At 40.6% G+C, this 27,476-nt stretch overlaps 1 protein-coding gene across 8 annotated transcripts in view; it reads right to left on the minus strand.

Annotated features, from left to right (window-relative positions):
• LOC309390952 (ankyrin repeat and KH domain-containing protein 1-like) overlaps nt 1–27,476 on the minus strand; it is a 194,703-nt gene that overhangs the window by 108,506 nt on the left and 58,721 nt on the right. For 4 of the 8 annotated variants that reach the window (XM_081950895.1, XM_081950893.1, XM_081950891.1 and 1 more), the window contains exons 10-15: nt 27,182–27,291; nt 19,329–19,416; nt 16,487–16,614; nt 16,186–16,329; nt 14,604–14,718; nt 1,210–1,956 (exon numbers count right to left, since the gene is read on the minus strand). In XM_081950895.1, the coding sequence (XP_081807021.1) occupies nt 1,210–1,956; nt 14,604–14,718; nt 16,186–16,329; nt 16,487–16,614; nt 19,329–19,416; nt 27,182–27,291 (1,332 nt within the window). The remainder of the gene's footprint in view (nt 1–1,209; nt 1,957–14,603; nt 14,719–16,185; nt 16,330–16,486; nt 16,615–19,328; nt 19,417–27,181; nt 27,292–27,476) is intronic. The other 4 variants (XM_081950898.1, XM_081950892.1, XM_081950897.1 and 1 more) reach the window with 3 other exon arrangements.

Here is a 27,476-nt window from a genome sequence, read left to right on the forward strand (position 1 = left end):
CAATTGCTAGCCAGATAAAATAGCTGTACCAGCGATGGCAAACCTTTTTTGGCTCACGTGCCACAAGTGGGGGGAGGGCAGGGGGGTCATGTGCGGGTGTGCTGCACCCATAATGCAATGCGCGACCCCCAGTGCGCATGCGCACACAACAGGCACGACCCCCCCATTTTTACATGCTTTTTTCACCCTCCCCAGGCTCCAGAGGATTTATAGGAGCCTGGGGAGGGCGAAAAAATGGCTTTTAAAAATGGTGAACTCAGCTGGCCAGCTGACAGGGCAGCGCCTCGCGTGCCCTGACAAATGGCACGCGTGCCACCTATGGCACACATGCCATAGTATCGGTATCACTGGTATATACTATCAGTAACAGAAGCAATAAGTCTTGCAATATCCACTTCTGAATTGGGTTTACTCTTGCTTTGGAGTTTCACATTCATGTTAGTTGGCTACTATGAGAAAATATGCTAATTAATGGGCATTTTGATTCTATTCAACAAGGTTCCTGTGAGTGTGAGAGAGTGAGGGAGGACGGAGAAGTATGCTTGTCTAGCGGCTAATCTATCATTTGAGTCCAAATACCCTAATTTGAAGTGCTATCCGGATGGGATAGCTATGATTGAGACAACATGCAAATAGTATCTTTGGTCTTTATCTTTAATTAGTGGAGTAATACTTTTCAAAACTATTCCATCTTATGGATGACTATGGGCTTATAACATTCTATAGCTACATAAAATAAAAAGTAATTAGAGATTGAGTTCTATTGATATGCAATTCAACTATTCAACTATTCCTTTGAATCAAGCAATGTCAACTTGTCAACAATGTCACTATCTAGCGATTATGAAGAGAACCCCTACAAAGAATCAGATTCACCAAATTCTATCGTCTCACAAATGTTGCCTAATCAACTATTTGCACAATTCTATAAACTGACATATTTTCTTGAAAAGATTTCCGTAATAGTTATTACACCAGAAATGAAACCCAAATGTATTGATATACAGTAAAAATCCAATAAAGCAAAACATTTTGCTTTGGATTATGCAATCCAAAAAGTTGGATGTAACTGAATGCTAACATTGAAACTAATGAAAACTGTAAAAAAAAAAGGGGGGGGGGGCTAGAAAACTTTGCGAAAGATAATGGGAACAAAAGAAACTAATAACACACATATTTATTCAAGAAAAGGTACATTTCTCAACCCACCTGCTATCAGGTCATCAAGAGTGTCGGTAAGCGTCTGTGCTGGCGAGGCAACCATTAATCCATCTGGTTCTTGAACTAACAGTCCCTGAACATGTCCAGAAATTGGTTGCTGCTGTTCTATAGTTTGCTGATTACCTAATACTTTCTGAAGTTCAAAAGAATCTGTCCCATTACAACCTATGTTACTTGAAAAGTTACACTGTGGTGCTGCGAGAGGCTGAAGAGGGGCAAACTCAGTTTGCTCAGGAGATGAAGGAGAGTGTTGTTGCTCATCTTTATGCAGGACACTGTCAACCTGTGACAACCCTGAAAGGTTATCCCCAGGAAGGCCCTCATTTCCTTCCAGTTCTGGTAGGACACCTGTATGTGGACACTGCTGCTGCTGAGTAAGGGGAGCCTCTGTCTGACCTTTGGTCTCCAAATATTCTTTGGTAAATTGCTGTTGTGTTTTCATCTGCAACTGCCTTTCCACCTTTTGCAGCTCCTTCAGTATTTTCTTTTTCTTTTGTACTTGTTCTTCTCTGTTCTTTTTGAGCTCTTCAATTTTATCTTTATTCAAAGGTTCACCTTGAATCAACTCCAATGATTTAAGTTGTGCTTTTTCAATTGCACTAATTCTCTGTCCAAGTTCATTGAGCTTGCCTTCAGTTTCTTCTACTATACATTCCAAAGGCTGGTATGGATGAAAAGGTGATAGTAGTTCCTGATCTGCTACCTGAAGGGAAGTTGACTTCTGCTTGGATGTACCTAAGCACACGAAAAATGTTTGAAAAAGTGCCATGCTGCAGTTCACCCATATCTCCCACAACCTTTCCCCACCCAAACGTAATCATTTAAAGATAAAATAGACCAAAGCCATTATTCAAAAACAGAAAAACATTAAAACATTGGATGGGAGCTTAAATATGGACCCCTGTATTAATTTTAACACTCAAAAGGAAGATTCTGTCTGAAATGTAGGCTACCAGAAAATCATTTACTATACTTGGAAACTCAAACAGAACTTGCAAAACAGTTGCAACACTCAGATATTCACTCTCACACATCTTTTTTTTTGAGAAGTGCTAAATAAATGCAAAAACAATATAGTATTTTTGAAAAATTGTGCAGTTTATAAATGCAAGACAAACTAATCTAACAAGAAATTACCGCCAATTCAACCTCCATGCAAATACAAGCAATTCTAGTATAGGAGCTTTATTGTTCAAAAGTCCAAATTCTAAATATTTTTCACAAGCCAATACATTTGGTGTTAATAAAATATTCATAACAAATCAAATATTTTGTAGGATAAACAAAGAACTTTAGGAGAACCTTTATACATATTCAAGAAATTTTATTATTATATACAAGATATACAAGACATACACACATATATGTATGTGTGTGATTTTACTGCTCCAAGATTATATTAAAATGTATCAATGTGCAGATACTGAGTTCCATGTTTCTAAAAAATAATAACGAACAATTCATATTTTAAAAAATGATACTAATTATACAAAGTCAATAGAAACTTTGCCATTAGCCATGTCCTTACAGGCGTTCTTCTTTTTTTTAAGTATAAATATCATAAACTAAGCAATCTTAAAACCCTTATATCTAATTAAGACTATTAGGAACTTCTGCGGCTCTTCCTATATGTGCTATTTTGTGGGGAAAGTATTTAGTTGTCTTTTCTATAAATCTATTTTTTCCTGTAACATTCTTGATTTAGAGTGTCTATTATTTGATTTGCTGTACAATTAAACTGAACAATTTTGTTCTCAAACTATAGAACCTCACTGAATCAGGATATTTTTTATGTATGTCAGTTCTCACTTTTAACTCTTAATTCTTTCTTCCACTAAGATCTTGACAATGTAAAGAGATAAACTGAAATATAGACCTCTGCCTACAACATAAACTACAGCTGAAGTTTCTAATTAAAGCTATACTACATATCTTTATGTGCATTTTTTACAGATTCAAAAGAAGGAAATAGTGATTACAGCAATCAAAATAATTTGGATACCCTACCACTCAGTTCTTTTTAACAAACCCCACTTGCACTAGTACGGCAGTGTGGTGACTTAGTGGTTAAGATACAGATCTTAACCACTAAGGGCTTGTCAGCTGGAAAGCTAGCAGCCTTAGGTTCGAGGCCAGGAGTATCATGGGATGGAGTGAGCTCCCATCCTCGCCACAGCTCTTACCAATCTAGCGGTTTAACAGCATGCAAATACGAATAGATAAATAGGGACTACCTTCTGTGGGAAGGTAACAGCTCTCCGTGACATCATGCTGGCCACATTTACACAGAATTGTCTTCAGACAGCGCTGGCTCAATGGCCTTGAAATGGAGATAAACACTGCCCCCTATAGTCAGCAACGACTAGTGGAGTATAATCAATAGGGACCCCTTTACCTTTTTTTACCTTGCAGTAGTAACACTTCTAAACATATACTGTAGTCAACCAAAAACCATTTTTTATTCTTGGTTTTTGAATTTCTCTCACTCTTCAGTTGCAGAAAACTTCTAACTCAGAAATCTGAGCATTCTTAAGTCTCCTTCCACATACTGCATCTGAGATTCCCCAGATTTTCAATAATATTCCAGGACTGTGAAGATTATTCCAAAACTTTTATCTTTTTTGTAAATGCCTCAAAACTGGTTTCAGATAATAATCTTGAAGAAATATGTAGCTGATTTTCAGTTTAAGATTTTTTCCCACTGACTGTGTGGGACATTACCTTCAAGCCACCCTTAGCAATATTTCCCCTGCCACTGGTTGTTACACATCCTCAAAGCAAAATAGAGACCTCCCCCTTTTTTAAGTTAGCAAAGTATACCCAAAATGCTTCATCCTTTTCTCCCCTCCAAATGTATTGTGGATAGCTGAATAGTTCAACGGTCAGAGAATTTCCTCCCTTGTGTTTTCTCTAATGATAAATCATCTTGTGGTATCTTATTAATAATAACATTACGGCAGTTTAAAAGAAGTAGCACTAAATCAATTAAAGGGTTGCCAAAACTTCTGCAAAATTCATATTTACTGCTCCTTTACTCTGAATCTGCAAACAACTGCACACAAACCGTAAGCATATATTCAAATTTGCAAAATAATGTATTTCATTTTCTATCATGTAAATATTGTGCCATTTCTGTTTGCTTAAAGATCAACCAAAACCACAATTTAACAAGGGCTGCCCAAACTCTTTAATTTAAATGGATATTTCAAGACAAAATTATGAACACAAAATACACATTTATTTCACAATCAATATACTGGTAGTCTTTAGAAAAATCTATTGAAGCAAAATTAACTACTCAGGAGGAATCAAGATCTCTAAAATTAGTACTTTTCTTTGAGTCCACCTGCTAAAAAAGGAAAAATCTTTTCAATGAGAAATTATTGTTACTCATATCTCACCTTTAAAAAAGCTAATTTACAACAATAAAATATAATAATGCTACCTAGAGAAACAATTCAAGTTTAATCCTTTGTTTATGAAACTTGAAAATGAGTAAATATTTTTGTTCCTAAATTACCAGTGGTTTCCAGTTCACACGCATTAAATTTTCCTCCCCATGCAGCTTCTTTCAGAATGTTGAAAAAGTGTTACTGAGGAGAGCAAGGCAATGAGACTTCTTCTATCCCTCCAACCTTTCTTGCAAACACTAATTTCCTACTAATGAAATCAGACTGTGTGCAGCTTCATTCCTCTCCCTTTCAGAGAACCTCTGGTAGATGTTTCCTGATGTTTCCTTATAAAATACTGAGAAACCCAATACAGAAATAGTGGAACTTTAGTAATAATTTAGTAATTATATCTTCTCATTGATCAGGGAGCTATTTAAAAAAAAATCTCCAGCAAAGTTTCACAATACAGCATACTGAACTAATCAAAACAAAAAGGTGCTTTTGCTAAAGTTAATTTCACATCTGAAATTATATATAAATACTTCTAAAGAAGTACCTCAAACTTTATTCTTTGAATAATCCAGAAAAGTAATCAATACAGTGAATTATTGAATAAGCATCTAATTCTCCAATACAGATAAGAAGTACATGAGAGATTAATGAACAGAAAGAAGGTTCGCAAAACTGGTACAAAATTCAAATACAGTATTGTACCAAAAGTACAATCAACATCTGGCAGAAATCTAAAATGAAATCATATAAAATAAAAGGTAAATAGCAATCTTGCCAGCTATTTGTTGCAGACATTCTTGAATTACTAAACAGTTATCTGGAATAGCCCAATGATGATCGACTTTTTAAAAAATGTATTATATTGTTTCACTGAAAACTTATGGTAAGGGATATGTCCATGTTTTATATATATATATCTTCCTCTCATCATCCTCATTTCCTCTTCTATCTAATTACAATATTATTAATGATTAACATTTTATTTTTTTCAAATTTCTAATAACATTTAAAAAGATAAAACCAGGATAATTTTTCTTCTTCTATTAATCACTTTGTAACTTGTGGTTCTCTCACTTCATAAACATTAGTTAATTCTTCTAAGAACTGTGGAACGTACACAATGTTCCATTATCTGTGGGTTTCTTTTTTCTTTAGAGATATATTAAGCATTTCTATTACATAATAGATTAGCATTTATTATATCATAGTTGATATTGAGAGCTGTGAACCATAAACACAAAGCTTTTGCTGTGACCCAGCAAAACACATATAGTGCCCTTGCTGACCTTAATGGGGACACTAAAGAGATAGGTCAAGGTAGTTGTGATAATGATGACTCAAATAAGCAGGGGATCGTGGTCCAAAACGAAGAACTTCGGAAATGCGAAATGGGGAACCAGGTATCACACATCAGTCACAGAAGAAGAGCAAGGTAAGCAAAAAGAGAAGCCACCTTCTGGTTGGTGATTCAATCGTAAGGGATGTAAATTTAGGAGAGGATATGGAGGTTTTAAAAGAGGTCAGGTGTCTGCCAGGTTCTACTGCCAGCAGAGACAAGAGGCGTATTCTTAAGATAGTCAAGAATGCAAGTAAGGACTGTGACGTTGATGCTATTATACATCTTGGCACAAATGATCTGTCCCAAAAAGATGTACTTTCTGTGCAGAATGATTTCCAGAACTTGGGGTATGAACTTAATAGTATAGGCTGTAGGCTTATCTTTTCAGAGGTTTTACCTGTATATAAGGAACAAAAAGGGAAGGGCCAGCGTGTAGCAGAGTTTAATGTTTGGCTAAAGGAGTGATGTAAAAGGGAAGGCTTTGGTTTTATTAGTCATGATGCCTGTAGCTGGTCCAATGAAAAACTGTACAAAAGAGATGGGTTGCACCCATCCAAGAAAGGGACTGAGTTACTTGGCATTAAATTCACAGCTTTTCTTGATAAACATTTAAACTGAAGAGCGGGGACAGAGAATTAATAGATACAGAACATTTCTGTCCCCAGCAAACTAAAATTCATAGGGTTACAAGTGCATGTAACATAGATGTGTGTGTGGGTAAGATTATCACTCCTGCTGTCAAGCAAAACCAAGCATTTAATAGTGATTGCCATACCATGTGCATGAATCACACAAGTGGCAAGAAAATAGGGGCAGTCAGGCATAACACAGGTTATGTAGACAGTAAACACAAGGTCAATCAAAATGGACTCAAATGTCTATACACCAATGGACAGAGTATGCGGAATAAACAGGGCGAATTAGAAATTCAAGTAAAAGAGGGCAGATACGATATTATTGCCATTACAGAAACTTAGTGGGATGAAACCGACAAATGGAACATACAGCTAGAAGGATTTAAATTATTTAAAAGAAATAGACCAAATAAAAGAGGAGGTGGAGTTCCACTATATATAAGAAATAACTACATCTCTACAAAAATAGAACACAACAATGATGAGAACCATCTTGAATGCATTTGGGTCAATATTAAAGGTTGTGGGGGAAATGACATTGCCATAGGTCTATACTACAGGCCACCCAACCAAGCAGAGGAAGTAGATGAACTTTTTGCTAGTCAGCTAACTAAGGTATGTAGGAAGCACACCACAATAGTAATGGGAGATTTTAACTACCCTGACATCAACTGGGAAACAAACTCTGCACCAAGTGGAAGATCCAACAGGTTCTTAAGAAATCTAGCAGACAACTTTGTTTTCCAAAAAGTAGAGAAGGGAACAAGGGGATCAGCCTTATTTGACTTAATCCTCACTAACAGAGAGAAAATGATAGAAGGAGTTGAAGCCATAGGAACCCTGGGGGCAAGTGACATGCAATATTGGAATTCAACATTATCCAAACACAAGTAGTAGAACAAAGCCAAACTAGAGTCTTGGACTTTAAGAAAGCTAATTTCAATAAACTTAGAGAGAGCTTGGGAGAAATTCCATGGATGAGAATCCTCAAGGGGAAAACAACTCAAGAAGCTTGGGAAATTTTGAAAAATGAGATTACAAAAGCCCAGTCTAGCACAATACCAATGAAGAAGAAAAATAACAGCTCCCAAAAGAAACCAGCATAAAGAACTATTTGACAAACTGAAAGACAAAAAAGGTAAGTATAAAAAGTGGAAGGAGGGGGACATAACTAAGGCAGAATATCAGCAAATAGCCCAAGCCTGTAAAGATGAAGTAAGGAAAGCTAAGGCTCACAATGAAGAAAGGCTTGCCACAAAAGTAAAAATTAACAAAAAAAGCTTCTTCCAACATGTTAAAAACAAGAAAAAAGTTAAGGAAACAATTGGTCCATTGCTAGGAGAAAGTGGCAAGAAGGTGTCAAGCAACAGGGAGAAAGCAGAATTATTTAACTCATGTTTTGCATCTGTCTTTACACAAATTGAAATAGGGAAGAAAATGGTAAGTGAGCACCTGCCTACCCTAGATGAGTTCAAATCACCAGGACCGGATGGATTACACCCCAGGGTTCTGAAGGAACTAGCAGACGAGATCTCAGAACCACTGAATTATATCTTTCAGAGATCCTGGAACACCGGGGAACTACCAGAGGACTGGAAAAGAGCTGATGTGGTACCCATCTTCAAAAAAAGGAAAAAATAGATCCAGGAAACTACAGACCTATCAGCCTGACCTCAATACCAGGAAAGATTCTGGAAAAAATAATCAAGCAACGAATTTGCGAACACCTAGAAGCAAACAAAGTAATAGCCAAAAGTCAACATGGATTTGTCAAAAACAGATCATGCCAGACTAATCTTATTGCATTCTTTGATAATGTGACAAAATTAGTGGACCAGAGGAATGCCGTTGATATAGTTTACTTGGACTTCAGTAAGGCTTTTGATAAGGTAGACCATAACCTACTACTAAATAAAGTAGAAGAATGTGGGTTAGACAGCATCACCACCAGATGGATTCGTAACTGGCTGACCAACCGCACTCAACGTGTAGTCCTCAATGGAACTGTATCTACATGGAGGGAAGTATGCAGTGGAGTACCCCAAGGCTCTGTTTTAGGCCCAGTACTCTTCAACATCTTCATCAGTGATTTGGATGAGGGAATAAATGGGGAATTCATCAAATTTACAGATTACACCAAGCTGGCAGGAATAGCCAACACTCCAGAAGACAGGCTTAAGATACAGAAGGATCTTGACAAACTTGAACATTGGGCACTATTTAATAAAATGAAATTCAATGGTGAAAAGAGTAAGGTTCTACATTTAGGCAACAAAAACGGAATGCACAGGTACAGTATCGGTGGTACCGTGCTCAATAGTAGTAACTGTGAGAGGGATCTTGGAGTTCTAGTGGACAACCATTTAAATATGAGCCAGCAGTGTGCAGCAGCTGCCAAAAAAGCCAACACAGTTCTAGGCTACATCAACAGAGGGATAGAATTTGATGACGTGAAGTGTTAATACCACTTTATAAGGCCTTGGTAAGGCCACACTTGGAATACTGCATTCAGTTCTGGTCGCCACGATGTAAAAAAGATGTGGAGACTCTAGAAAGAGTGCAGAGAAGAGCAACAAAGATGATTAGGGGACTGGAGACTAAAACATATGAAGAACGGTTGCAGGAACTAGGCATGTCTAGCTTAAGAGAAAGAAGGACTAGGGGAGACATGATAGCAGTGTTCCAATATCTCAGGGGTTGCCACAAAGAAGAGGGAGTCAAACTATTCTCCAAGGCACCTGAGGGTAGAACAAGAAGCAATGGGTGGAAACTAATCAAGGAGAGAAGCAACTTAGAACTGAGGAGAAATTTCCTGACAGTTAGAACAATTAATCAGTGGAACAGCTTGCCTCCAGAAGTTGTGAATGCCCCAACACTGGAAGTCTTTAAGAAGATGTTGGATAGCCATCTGTCTGAAACGGTATAGGGTTTCCTGCCTAGGGAGGGGGTTGGACTAGAAGACCTCCAAGGTCCCTTCCAACTCTACTATTGTATTGTATTGTATTGTATTGATATCAGAAACATTAATTAAATGTAAGGCTCCAAGTAGCCAATTCCTCTCATGCTTCAATCATTTAACAAAAAATGATTTTGAGTCTATCAACATATTTTATTAGTTCCTGTTTCCAACACTGGTTGTTTTCTTTTTAAAAAATGCATTATAATTAGATATTTTTGTTTAAAATTGTTATCCTGTATTCCAGTTCAGAGAGCAAAAACGCATAGCCACAAATTTGTCATCAGTAGTCTGAGCAAATTATTTTTTATAATATAAATCTTATTAAGTATTATAACTATATGTTTATATTATGAGGAGTTTTAGCAGTAATTTAAAAGCTGCAACCCACAATTCAATACAAAAATCACATTTTGACATCCTACTAGGCAACCAATATCACATCAGGCCTGGAGAGCCCATGCTTCACCCTGGATTTCTGATGAGTTCTGATGGGAGTTGTAAGGATGACATAGCTAGAGTGCAAACGGTTCATCAGACATAGGCCTTTACCGTCAACCCATTCATACGGCAGCAAAGACCACAAAGTAGCTTCTTCTATGACCTCCTCTGTTTTCTTGGTTGTTGTTCAGTAGAACTCTTTAGAATAGTCAAAGGCTTATCATCTGCCCTGCACCTTGATCTCAATCTTGGGATCCTCAGCAACAGCTGTGACATATTATAGAGGCATTCGAATTTTTTAAGAAGAGACTGGACAAACATATTTGTTTGAAATGGTATAGGGCCGTGAGGGCAAACCTGTGGCACGCAGAGCCCTCTCTTTGGGCACATGTGCCATCGCCAGCTGCTCTTTTGAGTTTCATTGCACGCCGGCTAGCTAGTCCAGCGCACATGTGCGCAGCTGCTCTTCCAAGTTCTGTTGTGTGCATGTGTGTCGGCCAGCTGCTTTTCGCACAGATCAGCTGTCCAGCATGTATGCGTGCAACAGAATCCAAAGGGCAGCTGGCCGCCACATGCATGCACATGGGCCAGCTGCTCCCTTTCAGGTTCTAGCGCTTTGGGGCGTACACTCCACTTTTGGTACTTGATGCCGAAAAGGTTAGCCATCACTGACATAGGGCTTCCTGCGTGAACAAAAGGTTGGACTAGAAGACATCCAAGATCCCTTCCGTTATTCTGTTATTTTCTTGATGATATGAGCACTACTGTAATGTAGTTCATACTAAGTTTTCAGTGAACCATTCTAATTGCATGGAATTACTTTCAGTTTAGTAGGTTTGAGAACTTGGAACACATGCTCGCTTGATCTCTATCCATTTGGAGTAATACAAGTTAGCACATAAGAATTCTCTGGATAGATACAGACATCAATGAATACATCTTTGTGCAATGCAGATATAAGTCTAGCTTGATCCAAGATTAGCCAAACTCAATTAGGCAGTGCCACCTGCTGTGATCTTAATAAAGACACACAATAATCTTACTTAATGCTTGCAAGTGAAGATTTACTTTTTTAAAAAGCACCATGTTTTGATCTATAGAAGTATCTAATACAATTTCAATAGGGTACTAATTTTAAGTAGGAATGAAATGTTCTCTCCTCAAAACAATCATTTTGACAATTTTAAGCTAAAAACAAAACACTCAAAAGGGGGTATTTAATTTTATGTCTTTTCCAATGTTCTAATATCTACAATTGGGTTTTATGTTTTTTAAACTTTTCTAAGCACTGAAAGTTTAGAAAATAAGCTTTATAAAATGATACAGGAAGATTTCATCTGTGCAACAATTGACTGCATACTGTAACTAACTGAGGAGAGGAAATGGATATGCATGGAGGATCATTAATCATATTAGATTAGAAGCCATTTGGGGCATAAGGAAAAATACCAGTAGTAATGTGTCATCTTTGTATGTTTCTGAGACATGCTGTTCTTCTCAGACAGATTTCAAAATCAAATTTGCATTGTTCCAGTGCATTGTGCATACAGCTCCTATGCTGTTGAGTTTTCAGACTGCCAAATGCAAAAAATATATTGTTTTGCCTGCTGTTTGAACTTTTGTCTTCCAAATATAAAATTATGCTATCAGATGTATTAGGCAAAATAATCAAGACAACAGGCAAAAAAGTGGGTTTATTTTCCACTATTACCATATTTTTTGGACCATACGACGCACCGGAGTATAAGACGTACCAAGATTTTGAAGAGATAATTTTTTAAAAAAAATGTTTTTGCCCTCCTCAGCCCCCAGGTGTACTCTGCAGGTCTTCCAAATCCTCTGCACGCCCCATTTTTTGTGAAAAAGGGACATGCAGAGAGTTTGAGAGGCCTGCAAAGGGCTCCTGGGGGCTGGGGAGGGCAAAAACACGACGCGTTGGAAAAGAAAAATGGGCTCATTTTTGTGTGTGCAAAAAATGGGGTATGCAGAGAGTTTAGAAGACCTGCAATGCGCTCTGGGAGCTGGGGAGGGCAAAAACGTGACACGTGGGATGTTTGGGAGGCAAAAAACTGGCCCCTTTTGTGAAAAATGAGTTTTCACTTCTTTTAGCCCTCCCCAGCTCCCAGAAGCACTCTACAGGCCTCCCAAACCCTCTGTATGCCTCATTCTTTGCTAGTGTTTGCCCTCCCCAGCCCCCTGGAGCACTTTGCAGGCCTCCCAAACCCTGTCTCTCCATTTTTGCAAAAATGGGATCCGCGGGGCGGGGTTTCGGGAGGCTAAATTCAGTGTATAAGACACACCTAGATTTTCACCCTCTTTTTGGGTGGAAAAAGGTGTGTCTTATACTCTGAAAAATACGATTTATTATTTGTATAAGACAAATAATTCTTGCTTCTTTTCAGGAACTCACATCTGTGGCTGTTTGTGTAAGCAGATGTTGAAAATCTGTGTTTAACTATGATTTATTTATTTATCAAATACAAATGGCTGCCCATCTCTTAAGAAGTGATTCTGGGTGGCATACAGCAAAAATATTAGAACAATAAACATATTAAAAGGAGACAAATTAAAATGTTAAAAAAGCATAAAATATGCATTTTATTGCTAGCTAAAGAAATTTTTGAAAGGTTTCTAATAATTTCCTTGGGCAATTTTTTGGTGGACTGCATTATGGGTAGACTTTACCTTACTATTGAGATACTTTTGTTAGCTACAGAAATACAATAATATATCTGGCTGAAAACCAAATATTTCAAAATCAAATTTGAAAGTACATATCTCCCTCACAGAAAATACCTGTTTACCATATATTTATAGGTCATTTATCCATAATAAATCAAATAAAACCCTCTATCCTATGAAAATCTAAGCAACACTTAAGTGGATATTCTTTTCTTTTTTAAATCTTTTTTTCCTGGTTTTTTTTTTGTATATTTTTTTGAAGTGCTAACATTTTTGTAAGTACTCTCAAGTGAAAATGGAAACCTTGGCTTAAATTTTGTTATCAAACAGAAATGCCAGCCATGGGGTCGAGTGGGAGGAATCTTGCTTCAATAAAAAATAAAAGATCTTCAGATATAGGGACTGCTATCAATTGTAAAAGAGTATGAATTTCTTTAATCAAACTTTCCCAGCTTGTTGCTCTTCAGATATTACAATTGACATTATCTCTAACATGGGAAATACATCAGACTGTGGAACTGTAGAGCAAACCTCAGTCACTCTTTTCCTGAATTAGAGGTCTTAAGGTCTGAAGGGGGCAAAAAGTTCTGCAGCATGTGGTAATATAAAAGTAGCATTTGCCTCCTTAAACCAAAATGCAGGTTTGCCCAGAAAAGTCATAGCTGCTTTAAATTGCAACAGTTAAGTACTCATGCCACTTTACAAGTCATTGCAGTGCTTTATAGCACTATGTAGACAATAGTGAATGCATATAGTCCTCGTTTGTCCAAATTATTAACTTTTTAAAAAAAAATTTACATTTTTTTTAAAAAAATCAGCAGTATAGTGATTGAGCTAGAAGCAGGAAAGCTCATTTAATCTTCTTAAATCATTGCTCTCTCAATATTAATTGCCCATAGAGGCCCAAGCTAATCTGCAGATTGGGAACATCAGATGCTGTGTAAATTATAAATTTACATACAGAATAGTATACGCTGGTTGCAACCTTTCCATTTTGGGAAAGGTCACATTTCTTCATCAATTTTCATTAGATTTATACAATTCATGTAACAAAGTAATATTTAGGATCATGAGTATTATTTATTCATCTTTCTAAAGCTAAGTATTACTGTTATTAATTTATTACAGCTGCCCACCCATATATAGTCCATATGATTATTGTTAATAATGTATATACTCAAATAATTTGAGTATAGTACCACCCTCCCAATTTGTATATGGTATTAAAATTGAAAAAATAAAATAAAACTGATTTAATAAATAGCTGAAATATGATGGATTTACATAATCCAAATATATTTTTCTTTGAAAAAAATGACTGCAGAATTCAAGCACTGAATATACAGGTGTGGATATCTTGTCCAAATATTCTGTGCATTTAAGAAAAACATTATCTATGTTTTATATGTAGAGAATTTTTCCATGTTTTATTAACAGCTTAAACTGCTTAAAAAGTACTTCCAGATTATTCAACCCCATCTAGTCACTATTAGTCATGTACTCTTAAAACCATGTTTGCATATCACATGTTTTGTTTCTTAATGTTAAACATTCTAATTTTAATTTATTCTTGTAGAAAGTGATTTTATATATATATCCTGCCAGATCTCACATTTTTTTCACTTTTTTACTAATACACTTCATTTAATGTATACTGCATTATTTTGAACATTATCGATGTTAATACAATTTTTTAAAACAAACCCTCTAAAATGTAAATCTATGCAGTGAAATATGGATCATTTTACCAATGTCCTGAGCTAGTACAATTTAAAGTATAGATCCTGCCATTATGTTTTCAATACATCCTATTATTAATGGTTAAGATAAATTTGTACAATATAGTTTCAAATATAAGTCATCCCCTAAATGCCCAAATCAGAATGTTAACATGCCATAAATTGTAAGAAATATCATTTACTAACCTTTTTGGAGAGTCAAAAGTGGAGGGGGATTTTCTTGAGGAGCTCTGTCGGGTTCCTGGGGAGGTACAACCATGGCAAGTGCATGCATTGGTACACGTGGAATCTGTAAAATCAACTCAAGAGAAAACCAACATGTCAATGGTAAATTGCAGTCTATACATTACTCCAACATGTTTAGAACAGTCTCACTCTGTCTTAAAGTTCTAGGTTTACTTGTATTATTCATGTAACCCTTTGTTTAGCTTTTAGCAGTACTAAATTCATTCCATCACTTCACTTCTATCATAAAAGTTGCTCAATTTGAATTAAGTTTTTCTGTCTTTGTATAAGCTACCTCTATATTTTTTTCTCATTCATTTTTTTGTTATATGATAAACAATGCCTAATATACTATGAGAGAAATAGGATTTTAAATAGGAAATTGTGAAATAGCATTAAAATGTTTGTATGTTTCTATAGGCCAGGGAAGGAGAGTACAAACAATCATTGTTATATAAAAGGATAATTTAAGTAAAATCAAAATGGCCATCACAATCCAAAATACAAAGTGAAGATTAGGTCAATATATTTTATTCATCTTTGACTTCCAAAGCACAGATGTGTCTAAATATGTCTTTGTGATTTAATTTACCTTTTACTGTAACATCTGTTATATGATATATTATTTATTGCAAAATAACAACCCCAATTTTAGATATTCTTAATGATAGAGCTAACTTTTGAAGATTATGCAATTATCATCTAGGCCAGGATGGGCAACTATGGCAACTTCACGACGTGGACTTCAACTCCCAGAATTCCTGAGCCAGCCATACCACAGGTTGTAAAGCTGTAGTAGTTGCCCATTCCTGATCTAGGCTATATATTCTATAACCCCAGATTGTTGGGGGCAATATGCTGACTCTGTAAACTGCTTAGAGTGGGCTGTAAAAGCACTATGAGGAGATATATGTCTAGGTGCTATTGCTATAATCAGCATGCAGTACCTGAACTCACATCATAAAAAAACACAAGCTAGTAAAGGAAAGAATGTTTCAGATATTTGCATTACATTATCAGTGCCTTCATTTACCATTATAACAATTCTTCATTTTAATGTACGAATTGGAGAAAGGAGCATTCACTATTTGAAAGTCCATTATACTGAAACAGGATTCTATGTATTCATAAAAACAGACTTATGGGTGCATAAAATAGCACATAGATTTTGTCTGTTCAATCCAAAGTCTGATAAACTGAACTATGCTAAATTGGGAGTTTATGATGTAATACATATATTATATATTCTTTTGCATTCCATTTGCATTTTTATATCTATATATACCTATTTTACGTTTACTTCTATGTTGGCTGTCCAATCTCTCTATAGTTAAATATAGAAAACATGTGGAAGAATATACAGTGCTCTGTCTCAAATTCTCTCCAGAATCAAGAGTTATAAGAAATTGCAGATGTATTTTAAGACATCCAGAAATTAACTGAGTTCAATTTATCTAATTGATTTTTACCTAAACTTATACTTTTATTAATCTTAATCTGTAAAGGCAAAAAGCTGTTTCAAGTGACAAAGTTAAAAACTGACCTGAGACTGATCCTGAGATGGTGGTGTGAGTTGTGTCATGTCTGTAGTTGGAACTGACAGAACATTATTTGGGTAATCCAATAAGTAGGAAACAACATTTGTGTGACCACCCTTGGCAGCTTCAATGAGCATAGTTGAGCCATCCTAAGATATACATTTGAGAATAAGTAGTATTGAAAACTGTGGCATCAAATTTTCAATATTATATTATCAAATCAGTGCTATAGTTAGAATATTTTAGGATTATTTAATTCTTAGGCAATTAATAATATTTAATAATAAACTGAGTTACTTGGAGTACCTTAAGACGATGAGTAGGATCGGCACCATGAGCTAGTAGTAGCTCAACAACAGCAAGATGGCCCCCAGCGCATGCCAGTGATACCACTGTATGATCGTTATTAGCTGTAGCCCGATTAACATTGGCACCTATGACAGAAGATACAAAGGAAAGATCTAATTAATAAATTACTGCAGGTAAACTTTACTTAGCATTCAAATTTAAAACTATTTCATTTACAGGAAATCATTACTTCTGAAATGAAAACAGAAAGAAGGGAGGGAGGGAAGGAGGGTTTTACAAATTTTAGTTGTTTTACACTGAACAGGCTAGATCCAAAGAAAAAAATATGAATAATTGGATGGGCTATCCTCAAATTATTTTTTATTTATTAGAAAATTTATATTACTGCCTATTCGCAAATGGCGATTCAAGGCAGCTTTCAGGGATATAAAACATCATATACAAAAAATAAAACTAATAAAAAAATAGAAAAATAATATAATAGTCCCCCACCCTTTACCCTGGCGACAACACGCCACACAAGCCATTTAAGGGGCTCCATTCCGTTCTGGGTTCCCCAGGCACACTAGCAGAACCAGGTTTTTAGTTCCTTCCAGAAGAGTGTTAGACTGGGGGCCATTCTAATCTCTGGGGGAATGATGCACCATAGAGAGGAAGCCACCATGGAGAATGCCCTTCTTCTGTCCCACCAGATGTATTTCCCATGGGGATGGGACCCACAACATTCCTTGCTTCCCTGCTCTAGTGGGTCAGGTAGATGTGACCAGCAAGAGACGATCCTTCAGATAAGTGACAAGCAAGGTGACAACCAGCACCTTGAATTGTACCCAGAAGCAAATCGACAACCAATGCAGCTCCTGCAGGAGGTAATATATGTACACATCAAGGTCTGCACAAAACCATGCAGGCCGTTGCATTTTGCACCAACTGGAGCTTTTGGATGCTCTTCAAAGGCAGCCCCATGTAGTGTGTTGCAATAATCAAGACGGGAAGTGACTAGGGCATGAGTGACTGTGAGTAGGGATTGACGGTCCAGGAAAGGCCGTAACTGATGCAAAACCCGCAGTTGCGCAAAGACCCGCTTGGCCATGACAGCCACCTGCTCTTTGAGCAGGGGTCACAAATCCAGGAGAACCCTCATATTACGCACAGGGTTTGTTTGAGATAGTGCCATCCCATCCAAGACCAAAGGTGGTAATTCTCCTTGGCTCAAGAACCCCAAGCCCAGTGTCACTCAGTCTTGCCAGGGTTCACTTTCAACCCGTTGCTCATCCAGCCCCTAACAGTCACCAGGCGCTGCAAGATGGAAGACACAGCATCACTTAACTCACCATGGACTGAGACATACAGCTGAATATCATCAGTACATTGATGATACCTCAGTTCATGGTGACGGATGATCTCACCCAATAGCTTCATATAAATAGTGAACAGGAGTGGAGAGCCCTGTGTAAGAGCAGTGGGCGAGGGCTGGACCTCTCCCCTCCTATCAACACTGACTGAGAGCAGCCTCAGAGGAAGGAAGTGAACTAGAATAGCAGAGGGCCTCCCACTCCCATGCGCATAAGCCGCTCCAGAGGAATACCATGAATGATGGTATTGAAAGCTGCCAAGAGGTCAAGCAGAGCAAGGATGGATGTACTACGTCATCCCGCTCCCGCCAGAAATCTTATTAGATTTTAATTCTCCTTGCTCATCCAATAGTTCTTTGTATCTCACAATCTTGTTTAGATCTAATATGTTTGGATAAATCATTGCCTCCATTGTTGATAATCAAATTGGAATTTTCATTTAATGATTTTTCCTAATTTTTCCCCAGATGTACAACAGGATATCTCTTACTAAGTGTTTCTGGAAATATGAGTGAGTTTTGTTTTTCCCCTCTCAGAGAAATGTGTGCCAGCCAAGTTGGAGGTCGTGACCCTCTATTGCTAATATCATTTTATTATTTAAATTAATCCAGTCTTTAAGCCAAGTCATGGCTGTCACATGATAATAAAATTCCCAGTCAGGAAGACCCCCCAAACCCCTTATTTCTACTATTTATTTCTACCATCTTGCAAAAGTTTTAAGTTTTATACGGGCTTTCCCCCCCAACCAAATAAATTTTAATATTATTTTATTTAATTCTTCAAAGAATTTTTTCCCTAACTTTATTGGTACAGTTTGAAAGAGATACAGAATTTTAGGTCGTGTATTCATTTTGATTGTGGAAATTCTCCCAATTAATATTTGCAATTTCACGTAGTTGTCCAAATCTTTTTGTATTTGTTGTAATAATTTATTATAATTGTCCTCAAAATCGAGGAACATTTTGCCGTTAAACAAATTCCCAAATATTTCACTTTCTTGACCGTCTGGATCCCCAATTTCTCCTCCAATTCCTGTCACACAGGTGCTTGGGCGCATGCTCCCTTGAATCTTGTCCACTTCCTCAGGAGCAACAGAGTCAAAACGTTTCCAGATAACAGGGAAAGAACCTGCCTTAGGGACTTCCACCAGACCAGCAACCACACCAGCATCTAACTGGGAACGAAGTTGAGCGATTTTGTCTTGTAATTTCTTTCAATTGTATACTATATTTATATAGTGATTGTAAGACTGATATGTGTTACTGATTTGTTAAGAGAAACATTAAGAAAGCACAGTTTGATATAATCAAATAACTATGGTATATATAATCAAATAACATTAATAAAATAGCAAGTTACACTTATCTCGAATAAGCACAAAATTAGACAGTAACCTCATCTTTAAATATATAATAAACATAAATATAATAAATAAAACTTTAAAAACTTCAAATATATTAAGCAATCCCTCAGTTCAAATTACTAACCTTTACTAATAAGAAATTGTACAGTGCATAGGTGACCAGCTCTTGCAGCCTTCATTAATGGTGTCCTTCCACCTTCAGATTCATGTTCCTAGTTTTTTTTAAAAAATCAAAAAGTATAATCAGACAAATAAAAATTATTGCATCCCACTATGAGCTTAAAAATATTACTGTTTTCCAGTATGATCTCTAGCCCTATGCAATAATAATCACTTAATTCTGCATTAGGAAGTCTCATTCTAAACAAAAAACTTAATTCAACACAATGGTGTATGTACAAAATTTGTTCATGAGAAAACTTTTCTAGAGAAAATTCCTATTTTTCAAAAGAAACAGGAATCTGTCTACTCTATCCAGGAGATATCTTTTAAATTGGATACTAACCTTAAGGCTAGTTTTGGGAGAAGCATATTTTAGAAGAAGGAAGAAACTACGCTTGTAAAAATAAACCTTACTTATCTATTTTATGCCTTAAACCCAGTAAGACCAAACCTAAAATTATTTGGGTCCTCTTGAAAGACATATTGCATGCAGTTTTCCTCAGCTGTCATCTCAATGTTTCATTTATTTCAGGTGTTTTCAAAGAAGCTGACCTAGCAAAAGCTTACTTCAAAGTATGTGGAAGCAGAAGAAAAGATGGCATCAAGAAGCAAAAGGGAAGTCTTCCAATCTTTAAACTAGGGTTTATTTTTTTAAAAAATTCTTGCCTTCTGAGACACTTGATGGCGCTAAATACAGAGAAGATTGCTATCTTGATTGAATCTTAACTATTTATGAATCTATACCGACGAAGAAAGTAACAAGCTCAAGGAAAAGGGGATTTATCTACCGTGTTTCCCCGAAAATAAGACCTATCCCAAAAATAAGACCCAGCTTAATTTTTTTACATATGCATCCAATCTAAGCCCTACCGCCCCAAAATAAGCCCTAGTTAAGACCCCACCCACTCTATTGCACCTGGTTGCACGAGGTGGGGAGAAGCCCATGGGTAAAAATCAAGCTAGGGTGCGGATGGGGTGGTGGTGGAGCTGCCCTACTTAACTTAGGACAGTTGCAGCCAAACCTCCCATGCCCCGATACCTGCCTCGCCAGCCCACTTCTTCTGCGGCTGCTTGCCGCCACTTGCAAGTGTAGCCCCTGGCCTCTGCTTTGCTATCAGAGGCCTTCAGAAAAGGCCTCTGCAGATGAGAAATGAGGTCTGGATTGACACATGCGGGTTCACCTGATCTCCATTTCGCCATCAGAGCTTGTTTCTTGGTTACAGAGGCCTTTCCTGAAGCCTTCTGATGGCAAAATAGAGGCTGGGAATGACCGTTGTCTTACCTGAACGGTCGTTCTCGGGGCACTGCGGGAGAGTCCAAGGAAGGGTTAACACAGCCTATCTGCCCAAGGACTGAGTTGATTTTTTCCCCTGGTCACGCCTCCTTTGCCTCCACAGGGTCAGTTTTGACCGTCGAGGAAGTTCAATGCATCTGCAAGTTCACGGAAACAGTCACATATTTATCTATGAACCCTGGGTGGGTCTTGGACTCTCCCGCAGCGCCCGAGAACGACCGTTCAGGTAAGACAACGGTCATTCTCCATGGCGCTGCTTGGAGAGTCCAAGGAAGGGACATACCCAAGCTATTTTGTCCCAGGGAGGGAAATGTCACCACTGGCCGGAGCCTCAACCACTTGTTGCAATACTCTCCTCCCAAAGGAGGCTTCGGCAGAGGCAAAGGAATCTACTTTATAATTTCTAATGAAGGCCGTTGGAGAGGCCCACGTAGCAGCTCTGCAAATGTCCAGGATGGACGCCTGGGTCGCCCATGCTGCAGTCGTGGCCGCGCTTCTCGTGGAGTGGGCCGTCACACGGGCTGGAACCGTCTTGCCCTGGTGTTCGTAGGTCATTTTGATGCAGGCCCGGAGCCAACGTCCAATAGTTGATGAGGAAACCTTGTGCCCCAATGATCCCGGTTGAAAAGATACAAAGAAGGCCTCAGAACGTCTGAGGTCCTTAGTCCTCTTCAAATAGATCCGAACAGCACGCCTCACGTCTAGTTTGTGCCAGCAGCGCTCCCTGGGGTGCTGAGGTTTGGGACAGAAGTTCGGGAGTATCATCTCCTGCGCTCTGTGGAAAGGAGAATTTACCTTCGGCAAGAAGGTTGGGTCCAGACGTAGGATGACACGGTCTGGGTGGATGATACAAAGTTCTTCCCTGACAGAGAAAGCAGCAATCTCCGACACCCGTCTGGCCGAGGTGATAGCTATCAGGAAGGCGGTTTTTAGAGACAGGTGCCGAAGGGAGACCTTTCTCAACGGTTCAAAGGGCGCAGAGGTTAATGCCTGCAAAACAAATGGTAAGTTCCAGGTTGGGTATCTATGCATCACTTGGGGTCGCAAATTGGAGGCCCCCTTTAGGAAGCTCTTGATCTGGGGGTGATGACTCAAGGTCTGAGAATGGTGCCTCGCCAGAATGGTAGACAAGGCCGCGACCTGCCTCCGAAGAGTAGCTGGTGCCAAACCTTTGTCCAACCCAGCTTGAAGAAAGTCCAGTAACTGAGGCACAGAAGCCTCAGCGCCCACGATGTTCCGCTGTTCGCACCAAGTGGAGAACGCGGACCAAGTTGCTTCGTAAATTCGAGTCGTGGCCGGTCGCCTGGAAGCTTGTATGGTCTGAATGACCTTGTCCGAGAGGCGTAGGTCCCTCAGGAGCTGCCCCTCAAGCGCCAGACGGCTAGCTGGAGCCACTGGGGCTCTGGATGAGTGATTGCCCCGTGTCAGTACCACCTTCTGTGGGGGGATTCTCCATGGTCTCTCCACTGAGAGGTCGGTCAGATCCGCAAACCAGGATCTCCTGGGCCAATATGGAGCTACCAGGATGAGCTCTCTCCCTCAGGAGTTTGGAGATCACCTGTGGGATCAGAGGTAGAGGCGGGAATGCATATAACAGCCCGGGAGGTCACTGGGACCTCAGGGCGTCCGTCCCCTCCGCCTGATGAGACCGGTACCGAGAGAAGAATCTCTGCAGGTGAGTGTTCTTTGCCGTGGCGAAGAGGTCGACTTGTGGCGGGCCAAACCGTTGTACAATCTGGTCGAACAGATCCGGATGCAACCTCCACTCGGAGCTGTCGAGTGTTTGATGACTCAGCCAATCCGCACTTACGTTGCTGGTGCCTGAGATGTGATCTGCTCTCAGCGACGCTAAGTGAAGCTCTGCCCAACGACCCAGGGCCTCTGCTTCCGCCATGAGTCTCTTGGAGTGAGTGCCACCCTGCCTGTTCACGTATGCTTTTGTGGCAATATTGTCTGTAAGCAGAAGCACGTGGTGGCCCCGGAGTTGTTTCCAAAACCGTCTCAGAGCGAGTCTGGCAGCTCTCAGCTCCAGCCAGTTGATGTTTCGAGCTGCTTCCGCGCGAGACCACTTGCCCTGCGCCAGCTGACCTTGGCAATGCGCTCCCCAACCGAAGAGGCTTGCATCTGTAGTGACAACAATCCTGTCGGGCTCTTTGAACAGACAGCCCTTCTCCACTGCTCGTGACTGCCACCATTTCAGGGAGCGGGACACCTTCAATGGGAGTCGAACTTTCCTGGACGAGTTGCTTGCCTTCGCCCTCTGCATTGGCAGGAGGAACCATTGCAATTCCCTGGCATGAAGACGCGCCCAGGGAACCACATTGATGCAAGATATCATTATCCCCAGTAACTGGGATAGATGGACGATTGGCAAGGTGGTAGTCTTGCGACACTGTCGGATTCTGGCCCTGAGATTGCGCAGTCTGTCTGGAGACAGGAAAACATGGCACGAGGCCGAGTCTATGATGGTGCCCAGGTGCTGTATGCGAGTGGCAGGGACCAGGTGGCTCTTCTCTAAGTTCACAGAGAACCCGTGGTCCTGTAAGGTGCGGATGGTGGCACTTACGTCCTTTGCTGCCTGTGATTGGCTCCTCGAGTGAATGATGATGTCGTCAAGGTAGCACTCCAGACGGATGGGAAGCTTGCGCAGGTGGGCCGCCACAGCTGCAAGAAGCTTCGTAAACGTTCGTGGAGCTGAAGAGAGTCCGAACGGCAGTGCCTTGTATTGGTAATGTTTGCCGTTGTAGAACAGCCGAAGGAACTTCCTGTGAGCCGGATGAATGGGCACATGTAGATACGCCTCCTTGAGGTCGATGGAGGTGAGCAGGTCGTCTCGCCGAATGCAGCTGAGAATGGACTGGAGGGACTGCATCTTGAAGCGCTTGTAGGCCAGATGCCGGTTCAGGCGCTTCAGGTCTAATATGGCTCTCCACCCCCCCGAGCACTTGGGGACCAGGAATAGAATGGAGTAAAATCCCTTCCCTTCCTGCTCTGGGGGAACGGGCTCTATGGCCCTTATCAAAAGAAGATGATCGATCTCTGCTTGCATGAGGGATCTTTTTATGGGATTTTTGGCTACAGGACAACGAATGAATGTCCGGGGCGGGAATGATAGAAATTCTAGAGTCAGCCCCTTCCTGACAGTGTTTAGGATCCACGAATCCGTGGTAATCTCCTCCCACCGATCTGCATAAAGTTGCAGGCGGCCGCCGATGGGAGCAGTCCTGTGGTGGTCACTTGCCACGCCTGAACTGACGGTTGTTGCCTCCCCCTCGAAAGGGCTTACGAAAGGAGCCCTGGTTTTGCTGCCTACCCCTGGGGTTGAAACTACCCCTGACCTGTGCCCTGTCAGAGGACTGGTTGTAGGATCTCTGGTAGGAATAGGAAGAGGTGGAGGCCTGGGCGGAGTCCTGATTACGAAAAGGCTGCTTCCTGAAGGACCCAGAACCCTTTCTTTCATTCTTTTTGAAAGTAGACGGAAGGACTTTACGTTTGTCCTTCGTCTCTATTACGAATTTGTCTAATGCATCCCTGAAGAGGAACCCCCCCTTGAAGGGAGCTGAGGCCAGCTTCCATTTGGCTTTCATGTCAGCTTGCCAGTGCCGGAGCCATAGCAAGCGACGTGAGGTCACGTTGGAGGCGAGCCCCCTGGATGCAAATTTTGCAGCTGTTAGGGAAGCGTCGGCAGAATATTCTACAGCCGTAATTATTTTGTCCAGATCATGACGCCAGCGAGATGCCTCGGAGGGAGGCTTGGATCTCAATTGGCGTAGCCATAACAAGGAAGCCCTCGTGAAGAAAGAAGAAGAGGTGGAGGCCTTGATCGCCCAGGCAGCCGCCTGGTGCGTCTTAAGGCAGGCCTTCTCAGACCTCTTATCCTCTGCCTTCAAACCCTCCAGCAGGTCAGCTGGGAGGGAGGAAGGGGAGGTCAGAGAAACCACTGGAGCATCCACTTCAGGCATTTTAAGCACATCCTCCAACTTCTGTTCCAGGGGGAACAGAGTTTTGTCTGCGCCACTGGGATTGGCCAGGGTCCCCGGCTGCACCCACTGACGCTGTACCACGTCCATAAACATGTCAGGAACTGGGATAAGTTCCGGATCTGGAGTGGTCTCACTGAATAGACCCGCTTTAAGGTCCTGAGGAATGGGAATAGAGGCCTTATCCTTAGGCTTAGTCCCTAACTCTGTGGAGGTCCTAGCCTTGTGCAATATGGCCTTAAACAGAGAAGGCTTGAACAAACCAGTGAAGGCTGGTTTGTCCGGGGGCATATCCTCGTCCTCCGAAAGCTGGAACTCATCTGAAGTCTCATCTTCCCACGTGGACACCTCTGTGGTAACAGAGGTGCCTGGGGAACCAGATTCGCGGCCTCTGCCCGCTGCTAGAGAGGAGGTAGGCCTGGAGGCCTTACCCTTTTTGCTCTCCATGTGGCGCAAGGCCTCAACCACGCCCTGAGAGATGGCCTGAGTAATTATCTCCTGCATCTCTGCCGAAATAGCTGGGCCCTTGTCCTCAACAGGCCTGGGCCTAGAAGAGCCTGAACCCCTTGCATAGTGAGTAGGAGCTAAAGGCCCCTCCATGTGGGGACAGCCAGGGAAAGGCCCCAAATCGCCCCTTACAGAGGAACTGGGGGAATCTGGATAACCCAGAGATGCAGCCGGAGAAGCAGATCTGGAATCCCTACCACTAATGGAAGGAGATTGATCCCCTTGGTTAGAGAGAGAGTCCTCTCTCTCACGTCTGCTTAGGACAGGGCCAAGCTCAGCCTCACAGGTTTGAGGAAGATGAGGGGCCTGGGCCTTGTCAGGCTGCTCTCTGGAGCCCTCAAGTCTCCTATCTCCTAGGTGCTTGGGGCCCTTGTTTCCTGAGGAGTTATGGGGGGGTTTTCCCCCAGCCCCTTTACCACCCTTTCTCCCCTGGCCCGAGGGATCTGGCCTACTGCGCTTGGCGGATGGCCCAGCCAGCTCGTCCCTCTGCTCCAAACCTTCGTCTGCCATGGCTGCACGGGTGTTGGATCAATTCAAACTGCAGGAGAAGGGCAGTTGACGCTGGCCAGCCGGCTCCAAAGCGTCTGCAGATCTTCAAATTTTCTGGAGGCTGGAAGAAGGCACCAGGACACTCCACAGCCGCTCCTTCAGCCGAAGGGACACTCAAGAGGCTCCGGTACTGCCGGTGACCCAAGCAGGACACTCCAAGCTCTCCGCGGTGATCTGCTGAGAGGCAGAGAGGTGCGGAGAATCCAAGCGCTTTCCCTGCTGCTAGCTGTTAAAGTGAGCAGAGAAAATGGCCGCCGCAATTTTCGCGCGCTTTAAAAACGCGCCCAGAATGCAGCCAGACGTCTAAAACGGCCATTGGAAAGCGCGCCAACACGCAGCTTTCAAAATGGCCGCCGCAACCTCCGGAGCCAGCAAGGACGCCGCCGAGGGAGAAATCCAGCTGAAAATCTCCGTAGCAAGCGGCCGGGGGCGAGCCAATGCCAGGATCGTCCCCGCACTCGCCGGCAGACGCCAGACCAGTGGCCACAGCTGATTACGTTGCTAGGGCAACAGGTGGGCTCCTCCAATGCCTCTGTTTTAATTGAGTCTATTTTAGTAAAAGCCAATAATAAAAAAGGCCGAATTGGTACTAGAAAAAGGAGGGAAAAAATCCTGATAAGTATTATGCTAACTAAAAAAAAATTCTTTTTGGGGAACCCAGCCTATTTGTCCAAAGACCGGGAACTCCCCAGAGTACGTCCTATAGGGCGGACTGAGTTTTTAAAACTGACCCTGTGGAGGCAAAGGAGGCGTGACCAGGGGAAAAAATCAACTCAGTCCTTGGGCAGATAGGCTGTGTTAACCCTTCCTTGGACTCTCCAAGCAGCGCCATGGAGAACATCGCACGCAAGTGGCCGCAGGAGAAGTGGGCTGGCAACAGCCACACAGGCTCTTGCTGGGCAGGGCTATCAATGCTGCCGACGTGAGGTGAGACAGTGGAAAACTTCCCTTGAAAATAAGACCCAATGCCTCTTTTGGAGACCAAAAAAAAAAAAAAAGACTTATTTTCGGAAAAACACAGTACATATGGATAACAGCTGGAACAAGATAAAACTTTAATCAATAAAACGTTTGCTGTTGACTTTTTTTTTAGGCAACGCACATAAGAAAATGAAAAAAAGTATAAATTGCACGTTTCTTCAAAAGAAAAAACAAGTAAGTCCAGTTGCCTCCTGAAAAAGCACCTTTAGGACAACAATGATTTGGATGACAGAATCTCTTCAGAGATGTGCCTAAAAGCAATACTATTTTGAAAATGGATACAATGATTACAAAATGATGAAATCTTTGGTGAAATATTGTAGGATAAATTAAGTCACAGTGAAACATAGGTTGTTAATCTATGATTATATTTCATTTGCTTTTCTAGATAACTATGCAATTTGCACTGCATTTATACACTGTCCGTATATCATTTGCAAATAAATGTGAGCAACGGCAGGGAATTAAACTCAAAATATTTTGAAAACATGTCAAAAATCTTACTAAATCTGCACCAGCTTGAAGTAGAACATCTGCAACATCAGTGTGTCCATTTTCACAGGCATAGGTCAAAGCAGTGTCTCCTGTTGCAGTTGTAGCATGGACATTAGCACCTGATGAAAATCAATGAATTGCTATCAGAATGGATTTAGGAACTGTAAATAAAAAATTGTTTGCCAATATGGTTTCATCTAGAATGTACTAAAATGATTCAGAGACACATAAGAAGTTCTAATTTTTAAATAACCCATTTGTCAGATTATAAAAACATTTTAAGGTTATCACTAATAGTAGACTG

This window comes from Natrix helvetica (genome assembly GCF_964273705.1).
Source record: "Natrix helvetica genome assembly, chromosome: 4".
Taxonomy (NCBI): domain Eukaryota; kingdom Metazoa; phylum Chordata; class Lepidosauria; order Squamata; family Natricidae; genus Natrix; species Natrix helvetica.